Source organism: Manis javanica, chromosome 3 (genome assembly GCF_040802235.1).
Source record: "Manis javanica isolate MJ-LG chromosome 3, MJ_LKY, whole genome shotgun sequence".
NCBI classification, from domain to species: domain Eukaryota; kingdom Metazoa; phylum Chordata; class Mammalia; order Pholidota; family Manidae; genus Manis; species Manis javanica.
The window spans coordinates 49,863,281-49,877,303 of record NC_133158.1 but is presented as its reverse complement, the minus strand read 5'-3'; the positions used below and the strand labels follow the sequence as shown (position 1 = coordinate 49,877,303).

The 14,023-nt window shown below is 43.6% G+C and overlaps 1 protein-coding gene across 4 annotated transcripts in view; it reads left to right on the top strand.

The window, feature by feature from the left end:
• The window catches only part of KCNE2 (potassium voltage-gated channel subfamily E regulatory subunit 2), a 180,395-nt gene extending 168,099 nt beyond the window's left edge, over positions 1-12,296 (top strand). For 3 of the 4 annotated variants that reach the window (XM_073231399.1, XM_073231398.1, XM_017653470.3), the window contains exon 2: positions 11,575-12,296. In XM_073231399.1, the coding sequence (XP_073087500.1) occupies positions 11,587-11,961 (375 nt within the window). In that variant the 5' untranslated portion in view covers positions 11,575-11,586 and the 3' untranslated portion in view covers positions 11,962-12,296. Of the gene's footprint in view, positions 1-6,029; positions 6,163-11,574 lie in introns of those variants that run through there. The other variant, XM_037014616.2, reaches the window with a different exon arrangement.
• The last annotated feature ends 1,727 nt before the right edge of the window (positions 12,297-14,023 follow it).

Genomic DNA, 14,023 nt, shown 5'->3' with positions numbered 1-14,023 from the left:
AAGCATTCTGCAAGGTTGCTTTCTTCATTGCTAAATAAAAGAAGCCCCATGTTTGGAGAGTCCTTGGTGAGGCTGTATTTATTGGAAATGGCCAAGTTTGTCTGTCATTTAAGAAGAAGAAACATTGAGTAAACGCTTAAGTTGAATGCTGTCATCCCTTTCAGAACCATTGTCATGTCTTCTAATATTCTGAAGGTGGGCATGGACAGATGAGAAGCTCAATGTGCAGGGGTGTGAAACCACCAGTGTTTCTCAGCACAGCCAGCCCCAGCTTTGCACAAAACTATTATGTGTGTGCTAAGACCATCCAGGAAAATGTCCTGTTTTATGAGCCCCATTTCAAAAGTCCATGTACTGTTAATGGTTTTGAAATGGTGGAGGTTTTCTTTTCCAAGCATCTTTTTGATTGGGAGAATTATCTTATAAATACATAGGGTTGTTGATTTCATGAAAACTGGAATCTAGACTTGTCACTTTTCCTAGAGTTTTGGAAGAATTGAGAGCTTTTGTTCAACCAGACTTAGAAAGAGCAATGCAAAGTTCATACTGTCATGGAGCTCAAGTTCTAGTTAGAGATAGAAAAGAAAATAACAAACAATAAAACAAGATAATCTCTGAATTCAAACATGCCATGTATAGTGGAGTAGGCTGTGCCCAGACTACATTCACAGGCTAGTCTAAGTGAATGGCATCCCCAGGTTGTGCATTGCCCTGTCTATGCAACAGTATATGACAGCCCTGGACAATTTAAACAATAAAATATGCTATGAGGGAAATAAAACAGGGTAGCTGGTGACTGGGTGCGTGTCAGTATTACAGATTGGAAGGGCAGGAAATGTTCCTGTCTGAGATGTCATTTGAAATAAAGAAGTGGCCTGTTCTGAGATCTGCAGAAAGAGCATTCCATACAGAGGGAATAGCTGGTGCAAAGATACTGAGGCAGGCTGACTTACAGCCCCTCCAAGATGTCCCCATCCTATCCCTAGAACCTGTGACTATACTACCTTATATGGTAAAAAAGATTTTGCAGTTGTGATTAAATTAATATTCTCAAGACATGAAGGCAATCCTGGATTCTCTGGGCAGGCCAAGTACAATCACAAAAGGCTCTGTAAGAGGACGGCAGGAGGATCAGAGTTAGTAAGAGGTGTGCTGGTGGGAGCAGAGGTCGGGGCTGCGAGGAAGGGGTGGTGAACCCTGGAATGGGTCGGCCTCTAGAGGCTGGGGTAGGTAAGGCAGCAGGTTCTCACCCGTCTCTGAAGGAACCAGGCTTGCTAACACCTGGAATTAGCCCAGGGACACCCACTTTGTCTAAGACTGTGGTCCTGTCTATGGACTTCTGACCTCCAGAAGACTAAGCTAATAAATTTGTTGTTTTAATCCTCTAGTTTTGTGGTACTTTGTTACAGCAACAACAGGAAATGAATATAGATGCTATGCAGAAATGAGAAGGCAGGGAGGCAAGATCAGGCTACAAGGGGAGGATGAGGTCAGAGAGGGCAGCAGTGGCTGGGTACTCTCTGGCCCATTCTATGGCCTTGTCTGTGGCCTGTTCTATGGCCCTGTCTATGGACAGGTCTATGGCCCTGTCTATGGCCCTGTCTATGGACTGGTCTATGGCCCGGTCTATGGCCCAGTCTGTGGCCTCCTCTACAGGCTGCACAAGGATTCTGGATTTAATTCTGAAGGTGTTAGGAAACGAGTGGAAAGTTTATACAGGGGAATAACACATTCTGGTTTATGTTCTAAAAGATCATACTGGTTGCTCTTAGAAGTGGATGAATGGGGACAAAAGTGTAAAGCTGAAGGCAGTGAACAAGTCATGTCACAGTCCAGCCTTGAGTTGAGGGTGGTTTGAAGACAATAGGCTGAGCTGGGATGTGTTTTGAGGTGTCAAATCAAAACATAAAACCACTAGAGCTGTAAAAATAAAGCTGAATGTACTGCTTTCCAGGCAAAGCAGAGAAGTTCAAAGGGCCTGCCTGTGCAGAAATGGGAAAAACCAGGTTTAGGGCAACAGTGAGAAGCACAACAACAAAAAAGGGCATGCTACTTAGGACAGGTGTCTGGTTGGCTCATGAGATGGATTGCAACTCTTCTTTGCAATTGGCTGTATTCTCATTTACAGCACAAAAGCTCAGGCACAGATTTGAAAGAAGTTGGGATAGTTGCTAATGTTCTGGTAGGTTCAGTGTCTGCCAAAGTCATATACCCATGCTCAAGTTCAGACAGATTTTCTTTGATGGGAGGCAGTTGACATTATTTGCTAATGGATGAGATGTGGGAGGTGAGTAAAAGAAAGAATCAATGGTAATTGTTAGGCTTTTGGCTGGAGGAACTGAGAGGGTAGGGGGGCTACTTTGCTGTGATGGAGCATAGGGAGGAGCAGATCAGGTGGGAGAGTTAAGAGTTCTGTTTGGACCTTTGAGGTTGATTTTCCCATTGGACATCCAAGTAGAAATGTCAGATAAGCATTTGCACATTTGAGTCTGAAGGTGAGAGGAATGGGCTGGAGATGTAGGCTGACAAGTCACCTGCATAAACATGCATTTTTAATAAAGCAACTTTATTGTGGTATATTTTACATGAAGTTGCATAAATTACATGTGTCCATTATAAGTGCGCTGTTTGATGAGTCTTGACGGGTGTATACACCCAGGCAACCACCACAATAATCAAGATGTAGAACAATTCAGCCACTCAAGAATCTTATCTGGTCCCAGGAAACAACAGATCTTTTTTCTTTCATTTAAGGGTTACTTTGCCATTTTTGGAATTTCTAGAAATGGATCATACAGTACAACCTCTTTTGTGTCTGACTTCTTTTGCTCAGATAATGCTTTTGAGATTCATCCATGTTGTTGCATGTGTCATTGGTTTGCTCCTTTTTATTCTTGAGCAACATTCCATTCTATAGATACACCACAATTTGTTTATCCATTTATCACTTGAAGGGTGTTTGGGTTATTCCCAGTATTTAGCTATTATGAATAAAGATGCCATGAACATTCATGTGTAAGTCTGTGTGTGGACATACTTTTTTCTTTATCTTAGGTAAATACATAGAAGTGGGATTTTGGGGGCAACATAACTTTCTAAGAAACTGCCAAACTGTTTCCAAGTGGTTGTACCATTTTGCCTTCTTCCCACCAGCAATGTATGAAAGTTGCAATTACTCCACATTCTCACTCACACTTGGTGTTGTCAGTTTTTTAAATTTAGCCATTCTAGTAGGTACGCACTGGTATCTTATTTATGACTTATTTATGACTGGTATCTTATCTTATATCCCTAAAGACTAATGATGTTGATTCAATGAAGGGTAAAGAAAGAGATTCAAAGGTAGCTAAGCAAAAGTGAAAAAAATGAAATAATTATTAACTCCATGAGAGCCAGAAACTTGTATAGGAGAAATCTAACTACTGCTCACTCCTTGGGTCATCAAAGGACAATATTTTGATCATCAGAGAAATGCAAACTCTGAGGTTGAATTTAACCCTAAAGTGGGATGTAACTATACTGGGAGGTGTGGGGCAGGGGAGAGGATGTGGCAGAAGAGCTCTGTGCCATAACAGGAGGTCAGTAGGTAGAGCCTATGCAGGATATCTCTCAGCAGGATTGGCTTGAGGCAGAGAGGCACTAACTGATTTGAAATTCTCCAAACATAATTACCATCTTTCTGCGTTCCCCATTATTGGTTGTTAGCAGTTCCGTTCTACTTAAGGAGTGCTGTTAGCCTGCTGGTTTGTAGCCATAGTGGGCCTGAGAACGGTGCTGGTAGCTTGAAGGGCAGACTCAATTCTAAACAGTCCCCCACTGCTTTTCTCTTTTGAAGGAATTTTGGTTTTTTTAGAGCTGGATGTCAGACGGAATAACATCCAATTTTAAATCCAAAAGCAGACTCAATTCCCTAGGTCTTAAAAACACATGCCATATGTAGGCAGAGGAGCTCTGTAAAGATGTGGCTGTGGTTTGATTTTTCCATGAGAACATTTGCTTTTCCATACCTTGCTTTCTGGAAAAATACCATTTTGCTCACTCTCCTGTTGAGATGATGCAGAGTGAATCTATTGAGAGCCTTTTGCAAAGGTTGAGGGGGCTGACGCCTGTCAGAGGGATACATGAAACCTCTCTGCCCCCTTCCATTTTCTTCTCCAGCCTCTGATACTTGGGTCATTTTTATGCTCTGCTTCTGCACCCATTTCCTCAGGTCCTTCTCATCCTGATTTTCTGAATTGTGTTATCTCTTCAGGCAGTGGTGACACATTCTTTTCCCAGGTGAGGTCTAGTCAAGCTCTGCTCCTCACTTCCAGGTCCTCTTGCTTATTTCTCTTAAAAAGAGTAGCAGAAGCTAATATATATAGGGCACTTACTATCTGACTGTGTGTTGGGTTCTGTAATAAGTGCTTTATATCCATTATCTCAGTCAATTTTTATGATGACCCAATGAGGTAAGAACTTGTATTCTCTCCATCCTACAGAGGAAGAATCCAAAGATCCCACTAAGTGATCAGCTCACCTGGTTTGTCAGCCTCCAGAGCTAAGCACTTAGCCTCTGTGATGTATTTCCTCCAATTCAGCCTCTAATTACCACAGCGCAGACGTGCACGGTTTGGATTCTCCTACCCTCTGCACTAGCAGAATTCAAGACTTGAAGTTAAAGAGCCTGAGTAGCTTTAGGATGACTTAGAGGTAGAGTCAGGATTTGAATCCAATCCTGAATGGCAGCTGCATAAGTTACACCCCACCCAAGCCCCTTGAAAGCATAGGGCTGGCAGTGATTCTGTAATGTGGTGGTGTAAAGTAAGGTAAACTGTTTTACAACTGGATTTTTCTCATTAAATGGTGCCCTGAGCAATGTGGTTTGAAGTACACCGGGTGGCAGGATGAAGATGGCTAAGATATAAAATTATCTCAAATTACAGTAGTTAATGTAGTAGGTCTCTGTTCCCTGTTTCCACCAGCAGGTGGTGCAGCCGTCACAGTGGAATTTCCCAGGTAGTCCTCTGAACATCTGTTTCTGTGGAGGCACTTTCAGCCCAATTGACTATGAAATTCTCTCTGGTGAGGTTTGCCTTGTACCGCTCTGTGAAGACAATCTAGGAGGACAGATGGTGTCATAAGAAGCTGGTGTGGAGTTACAGAGATCCTTGTATTTCTTTAGATCACCCCACTATGTTAACTACATTACAGAATAATGGCCAGCCCTATGCCCTCAGGCAATTCAGGTGGAGTGTAACTTCAGCTGCCATTTAGGACTGGATTCAAGTCCTGTCTCTACCTCTATGTCACCCTGACCTCTTGCCCTCTCTGTGCCTGAACTCCTCAGCTGTGAAGGTGACACCTCCTCACTTGGTTGTGATAACAATTGCGTGAGGCTAATACAAAAAAGCATTTAAGAAGGACCTGGCGCATGGAAATGCTCTTAGATGTTAGCTTTTATTAAGCTCCACTCTGTCCGAGTCTAAGGACATCCATTCTGGCAGAAAAGCATCTTTGGTGAAGAGGTTGTTTAGCTCTTCTGAGGTCTCTACATACTTTGCGGGACTTGCTTCATCTCCTGCCTGTAGTACCTTTTCTGTGGCCAGTTTCTGTTTTACAAGATGATGATGTTTAGAAATTGTCCCAGAGAGGAGTATTTAAACAGAATTACACTTAGGAGGAGGTGGTCAGAGCAGGGGCGCTTGCCTGGAATCATATTGGTCTCCTCCACAACCCGCACCAACCAGATGGCCATGTTCATCTCATCCCTCTGGGACGCTTTCCCACTGCACAAGTTGTGGAGAACAGAGCTTCCCACTGGGACTCCTCCTAGGGGAGGGGAGCTCACTGTGCCCAGGCACTGTTCTGGCTGGAGTTGGCATCATGGGGCCTGAAGAGGGAATTTGTACCACCTCTCCCCAGTGCCAGACTCCAAGCAGGCACACCCCACCAGCACCAAGGTTAATTCCCAACTGCCAGTCAGTATTTGACTTCCCACAGAAGATTAGATTATACATGCGCCTTCATAAAAGCCTCAGATCACAGACTGCAGCTAGCAAGGGCTTGGCTGGCTGGAAGCTGGGGTGCCCAGCTGGCTGAGATTTATGCACAATCCTGAAGAAGCTTCCAAACAGCCTGGCTTTGTAGCAAGGGATTTAATACTGCTCACACACTGCCTAGGTAAGCTTCCATTGCAAATTCTTTGTTTTTTGAGGAATTAAGTGAGAAACCATCTATTTTCCTTTTCCAGAAAATGATGAAAGAATGATTTTCCTGGTATAAACAGACTTTCCTCCCTTCCTCTTTTCCTCCTTCCTCCCTTCCTTCCTTCCTTCCTTTTTTCTTCCCTCCTTCCTTTCCTCTCCCTGTTTCTTCTCCTTCTCCTCCCTTTCTCCTTCCTCTTTTCCTTCTATAGTGTTTTGATTACTCATTTCTTCCATAATTGCTTTCGGGTGAAAATTTGGAAAATTTCTTATAGAAACTTCATGGTAGATAATCATACCTTCTTCTATTCTTGATATAGACCTGAAACACTTTGCTGTCTTTTGTAAGCCCAGGTGGTGCGAGAAAAGAGAACTTTGGGCTTGGTGATCAAGAGGGCATTACTTTTCTAATCTTGTCCAGATTGGCTTTGTCATAAATTACACACACTGTGACAGGCATGGCTGGAATTAGGGGATCATTCTGTGTCCTGAAGATAGGGCACAACTGATCAATGTGTGGGAGCTCAAACCTCCTTGCTTGTTTCTTTTGCCTGAGCTGACCAGCCACAGGTGATGGGAGCAGAGAGTTATTGGCATGTGTGACCTCTGCTAGGACAGAGGGGTGTTGGGCGCCAGCCGGAGGCCCTTGGGTTTCTAGTCCCAGCACTGTGGCCAACATACAAGTTCTGTGACCTTGGGCTGGTGATTTAAGCTCTGTGGGCTATAGTTACTCCACCTGCTAAATGACAAACCAGCCTAAATAATCTCTAGGGGCCCATCCTGTTTTTTGAGCAAGGACTATTTATTGAAAATGCCTGAAAGTATAGGTCCACATATATTTGGTTGAACCATATTCTACTTAGGGGAGGGAAAAAGCATGTGTACCAAATATGGTCAATTTCTATAAGTTAGCCAGTATTCTGGGTATCATAAATTGAAATCTATGAATATGTTTTAGCCTAATGTCCATCAATGAAATTGCTTTCACACACTGTGATTTGCTTTTTCCTGTGGTTATGGAACAGACAATGGACTGATCAGCCATGTCTCATGCAATTGTGTTCAACAAGTGAATCCCTTGTAGACTTGACTTCTTCAGCCTGGCCAGAGTCAGCACTTAGGTACTTAACCCCCATAGGCCCCTTTCACTTTATGAGTAAGTTTCATCAAAAAGCATTTCCTGATCTGCTTTGCTGTGGGCCTTTATCCAAGTTACAAGGGCTGAACAAATAATCAGTATTAGATGTAACAGGTTGGTGAACTCAGCTATGCCCACAACTGGAAACAAGCCCCCCCAACTCCAGTGGAATCTGGCACTGGAACCCCTCATCTCCAAGATACTTCCTTGCAGAGATTCTTGGTTGGGCCATAGGGGCCCAGGAGTCCCCCGAAATTGAATGTAGAGCTCTGTATGTGCATATGTACACGTTTCTGGGGGAAAATTTAATCAAATTGTTTAATTTCCTTTTTCAAGGGGAAAATCAAATCAAATTCTTTGATTTCCTTTTTCAAGGGATCTGTGAAACTCCCTACTCTCCCCCGCAAATAAGCTGAGTCACAGTTCTGGTAGTTTCCAGTGAAATTCCACAGTACACAGGAGAGGAATGTCTATTAACCAAACATTTAGTAAAGATGAAAGTAAAAGAGTGAAGAGGTTAAAACAAAGAGGAATGTCAATTCACCAAACATTTAGCCAAGACCTGTTCTGCGCCCGCCACAGCGTGGGGCTCTGGGATTCAGAGATGAATGAATGAAACCACCCTGTCCTCCGGCAGCTCAGGCTCTCGTGTAATTACGATTCAGTCACTTAAACTCTCTGAACATGTTTTCTTGTTTGTAAAATGGAGATAATAATCTTGATGCCTAGGGTGGTTTGAGACTCACATGCATGAGCACACAGTGAATGGGTGATTCAAGCGAGCAAACTTGGCAATGCACAAAAGCACAGACAGAGATGGCCAACCCAGATGGGGGTGAGGACCATGAGCAGCAAGAGCCCTCCACTATGTCTGCGTGTGAGTTTGGGGATGCTAGGCTCCTCTGTCATGTGGAACTGTATTTCTTCCTCCTCCTTCATGGCAGCTTGGGGAAGCCCATTTTGAAGACGAGGGTCTCTTCTCCCAGCTTTGGGTTCCATTTTCCCTCTCGCTCAGCACTTAACTTAAGGTGCCAGCTATGGAACCTATTTCAGCTGTGGAACCTGAGGCTTCCCTGGGTGGCCTTGCTAAGATCAAAACATGCTTCTCCTATGTCCCCATTCCCTCGGAGCCCTGAAAGGACAAGAGGGTACCAACCAAGCACAGCTTCTGTGTTGGGCACCAGCCTGGATTTTTCACAGAGGGTGGAGTTGCTTTGTCAAAAACATTTGCAGAACATGGTTGGCAGTGAGTGTGGCCTATTCGACTGCCCTCCCCATGTAATGTGGGAACCTTCACTTCCTCTGCTCAGAGGGATGACTGGTAGAGTCCCAAGCTCAGTGGCACAGCCCTTGGAGGAGATAAGATAGGAGGTGGGTGGGCAGAGACGCTCAAAGCCCTTAGGAACCTACAGTGCCAACGCCTCTCTGCGGGAACCCAGGTACAAGGCAGGGCCCACGGGGCCCAGTGCGTACTGGAGGTGCTTCAAAGAAGTGCTATCCAACAAGCAAGCATAACTAGAATTATTCCAGTCTTGACAGCAGCTCAGGAAGAACCCTATGGGGATCTAATTCTCTGCTCAGAAGAGGTTCTCCCTCCACCTCGTCCCAGTTTTCTCTGACTCCCCAGGTGCTCAGGACCCTTGACCACCCCACACCTCCCTCATGATCCATCCCTGTAAGTTTTGTGCACCCCACCACCAGCCCTTTATTTGGTACACTTAGCCCCCCTGTCCGTTCTTAGTTGTCCCTAGGTCCCACCTTTTTCACTTTGGCTTTACAAAAGGAAACTGAATTCTCTCTGGAGGGTGCAGCAGGGGGAATATAAATATGGCAAAATCAGTTTTTCTTATGAGACAAAGATTTGAAGGGGTGGCAGAAACAGAGGGTGAGAACACTTGCAGGTGAAGTCACCCTGCCTCCTCACGTGTAAGACTAGTCCCTGTATAGCTTGGGGTAGGGGCAGGAGAGGAGGGTCTTTGGTTGATGAATTACCCCCAGAGGAATAGATCTTGTCTTTTCAAGGGTTGAGGAGCCAGTGGTGAAGTTCTGTCTTGGGTAGGATTAAAGCCAGTTTAGCTACTCTTTTCCACATTGGCCTATATTTTTTTAAAAAACACTTCTGTTATGTTGCTTGGAAAATGTGCTTGGCACATACTTTGGGACAGTCTTGTCTATTTGTTAAGTCTCTTTCCGACCCACTAGGCTTTACATGGAGGGGAGAGAGACAGAGGAAGACCTGAGAGCTCTTTGAATAATGGAATCTAAAATGTCATATTGAAAAAAATTATTATCTTAATTACGATAATTCTCAGTGAGCGAAATGTTGGGAAGGCATGTTCTATGGGAGAAGGACCTGGAAATTTATTTGTGCTCCCTTCCCAGGTGGAGAGATCTGAAATATTTCTTTTCATAGGAGGAAAGGAAAGACACATTAAAGAGGGGGACGTGGCTTTTGGAAGGGTATTAGGCAGAGCCACTGTGCAGTCGTTTGGGCTGTTTCTGACTGGGTGGACCCGCAGGTCCCTGCTCACCATGGGTTTACTTCCTGCCTACATTCCCTCCAGCCCTGCTCATGTTAACTCGCCCCATCTGTGAACCACCTGCAGCTCCATTCTCTGAGCTCCCCAATCACTGTGTTCGTACCTGTTAGGTTTTTTGCACTTCGCTTTGTCACTTGTTTGCATCTCTCTCACTACACTAAACATCCACAGATAGAATTCTTGTGTTCATCCTCTCTGAATTTCCATGCCTAGCATGTGCCTGGCACATTAATTTATTCATCAAACCTCCATTGCATGCCTGCAGAGTGTCAGGCTCTGTGCCAGCAATGGCTATACCAAGGAAGGGCTACGGAGCCGTGCCCTCATAGTGATGACAGCTGTGGGAAAGGCAGGACCAACCATCCACCATCACACACAGGGATATGCACACACCAACAGACACACAGACCCAGACACACACAATCACACCAGCAATATATACAAATAATCACCACATATCAAGAAAAGTGCTTTGAAGAAAAATCACATGGCACTGCAGAAAAGTGGTTGTGGCACTGGGTGAGCTGATTAAGAACAGGGCCAGGGAGTTGTCTCAGGAATGACAGTTAAGCTGGGACCAAAAGGGAGAGGAGGTAGGAGAGGGAAGAAATGGGCAAAAGTATTCCAGGTGGAGGGAATAGAATGTGCAAATGTCCTGAAGCAGAAGAATATTGATTGACTTGGAGAAAGGCAGACCAGTAAGACTAGAGTGATTGCAGAGGGTGGTCAGGGGCTGGCTCAGGCCACACCAGGCAAACAAACCCCTTTGAGGAACTAGGATTTTATTTCAAGAACAATAGAAAGGAATTGCATCATTTTAAAAGCAAGGGAATGATATGATCCCATTTCCCTCTTAAGAAGAGCACATTGAGCACTGTGCAGAGCAGAGAGGGACAGGTGTGACCCCATGGAGGTGGTTTTGGGGGAGTTGTATTAGTCTGCATTGTGTCACCCAGTGAGAACTGGTGCTGAACAGTGACAGTGAGCATGGAGAGGAGAACTGGACTTGAGAAATATGAATGATCTCTCAGGTTGTTTCATTGCATCACTTAACTAAAATATGTCTTCCAAATGCAGATGTACATGCTCATCTCTTTGGGATACTTGGGTAAAGCACTGCCTAGACATGGAAGATGGAACAAATCTGTCAGTGCCCCTTGTAATCTTCTGCCCCATAATTCTCTAAAAACACAGAACATATGTGAGTCACTGTCTCAGTCATTCAACTGATGCTTGTCGAATGCCTATTTATGGAAAAGGCATTGTGCTAGCTGTTGTGAGGCAACTGATCTATTTAAAAACAGATAATGCAAGATTGGTGATGAAAATTCTAAACACAAGAAAAGTAAAAAGAAGAAAAAATATATTTAAGTTTGCCACCTACTATTAACATTTTGAGCTATTTATTTTTTCCCATTTTCATCTGCATGTATACATTTATTTACATATGTAAGTTGGCATCACATCATACATAGTTTTATGTCCTCCATTAAATTTATTATAAGATATAGGCAAGTAAAAAAGATATAAAATGCACATAAAAAGTTTAAGGAATAACAAAATATGTGCACAATCAATCACCAGCCCGGTTTAGAAGAAATAACACTACTTCCACCCTTGCATGGCCCCTTCGCCATGTCTTAAAGTAGCCAAGTACAGAAAGAATCCATTTTCTTAAACTTGTTGATCTATGTTTTCATTTAAATTGCAGGAGGAGGGAACTATGCGTACTCTATCCAATCTGACACAGACACTGGAAGATGTCTTCAAAAGGATTTTTATTACTTATATGGACAATTGGCGAAGGAACACTACTGCTGAGGAAGAGGCCCTGCAAGCCAAAGTTGATGCTGAGAATTTCTACTATGTCATCTTGTACCTTCTGGTGATGATCGGAATGTTCTCCTTCATTATTGTAGCCATCCTGGTGAGCACGGTGAAATCCAAGAGACAAGAACATTCCAATGATCCTTACCACCAGTACATTGTTGATGACTGGCAATTGAAGTACAAGAGCCAAATTTTGAATCTCGAAGAGCCAAGGGCCACCATCCACAAGAACACTGGCGCAACAGGGATCAAAATATCTCCCTCATAAGTGAGGAGGGCGTAATGCCAACTCTGACACCAGATGTAAAGAGATGCCAGTGCCATGGAGCAAACTCCAATTGTCATTGCTATGAAGACAATAAGTTCCTCACTTTCTGCTGAGAATTTTCATGGAGTTCATGGGGCTGGTCAACTAAGACACATGACGTTTCAGTGTCAGTGATCCATGCTTCTCACTGGAGTTGCATTTCATGCTAAAGTCTTCTTTTACTTTCTATGCAATGTAAATATCATTTTAATCGATGACAATAGTGAAAATAAAGGCCAGATTTGAAGTCAAGTGCCTGAGCAGTGGCAGTGAGAAATAAAGGAGAGATTAACAAATCATTGAATGTTCTTTCTCATGAAACCTTCTTTTATATGTGACTAGTTGAATTTATAAATAACCTGGATGTGGTATCCAGAATTTGAGGTTCAAAAATCTATCACTTGATCATTGGATTGACAAAAGAGTATTTATTTCATTCATGAATGTAGGATCTGAAGGAATGAATATACAGAATCATGGGGTTACTTTATGTGCACTGTTTTCCTGGCATTTTGCTTAATTGGAAGTCTGAAGACAAAACAAGTGTTTTACAAGGGCAATTGTAAAACCAGAGAAGTAGAATCTTTAAGAACCATCCTGCAAAAGAAACATTCATAAATGAACATTTAAAGTTTCACAGAAAACTAACTTTTAAAAGTTCTTACTGTTTTAGAAAAAAATAAGTCATCACATTGCTTCATAAATAACTTGTTCTTTTCACTCAATTAATTTTCTTCTATGTATAATTACTACTTTTCACTTATGCTTCAAGAGACCAAAGCTACAGAATGTGTCTGAATAGCTGGTGCCTGTTGGAAAGCTACACAGTAGCTGTGTAAAATTCTGTGCCTGGCATTCCGGGTAGCAGAATCATCGGGGTTGGAAGGCACTGTGGAAATCACCATATTCTAGTCAGACCATTTCATGTATAGATGAGGAATCCACAGTCCACAGATTAGTTGGCTTCATTCTTAATTCATTCAATCAACATTCAACATCTTCCTGGGTCACTGGCCTAGATCCCAGAAGTACAGAGATGAATGAGACTCTGGGAGTGGAGGGAACCCACTCAGTAGACAGGGAGTCTGATATGTAGACATGATGATGAAAGAGTGCTACAAGATTATAATGAGGATCAAGAGGAAGTATGCAGGGCTAAAGCAGGGACAGGAGGGCAGGCCCATCTGGGGTGACGGCTAATCTCTCAAAGTAGGTGAGAGTAAGGAAATCAATGGCAAACAGGTATGGGCTATAGCTTCACGCCTCCTTGCCTACCCCTTCCTCTGCTCCCATCTCCCCATATGCTCAGTCAAGGGCACAACAATTGTGAGCAGGACCTTAAGTCTCAGGGCATTACGACAAAATTCAAAAAAGGAGCCCTTCTTCAAGGATCTCTTACATAGACCACACAGATTATTTCTTCAGAGTGACATACGTACAAGGTGTCTGTTTTCTAATAACAAATGTGCACGTATGCTAAGGGAAGCATAAATACAGTGTAAGGGAAAGCCATTAGTATTCCAAGGGCAGATGTGGCAGGAATGGCCTTCCCCAGACGAGAAACCCAAAAATGCTGTTACACAGAATGTTCATCTGGTGTGACCAGAAATCCAGGCTAGAAAAATCCCAGCCTTGCGTCTAGATCCAGACAGGGATTTGTGATTTCTACCGGGTAACAAAGACTATCTCCTTACCAGACTTCAGTCATGTTCCTCTGGATTTTCTTCTTGAGCGTTACTTTATCACCACACAATGTCATAACGGGATTTTGAGGCAGTGGGTCTGGGTTCAAATCTAGATTCTGCCCCTGCAATTCGCGCATCTTCTTGTGCCAGCCACTTAATCGCCCCTGGTCTCAGAGTGAGCCGAGCACGTAGTCAGAACTCTGTCATGCCCTCTCGTTAGTTACCCTTGTCTTTGCGAGTCCAGTTTGCGCTCTCCCGTGGGGCTGGGACTGAGTGTGCCCAACTGCACGCGTGTACTAAGCGTTTGTTGAATGGAGGAATCTGGAACCTAGAACCTA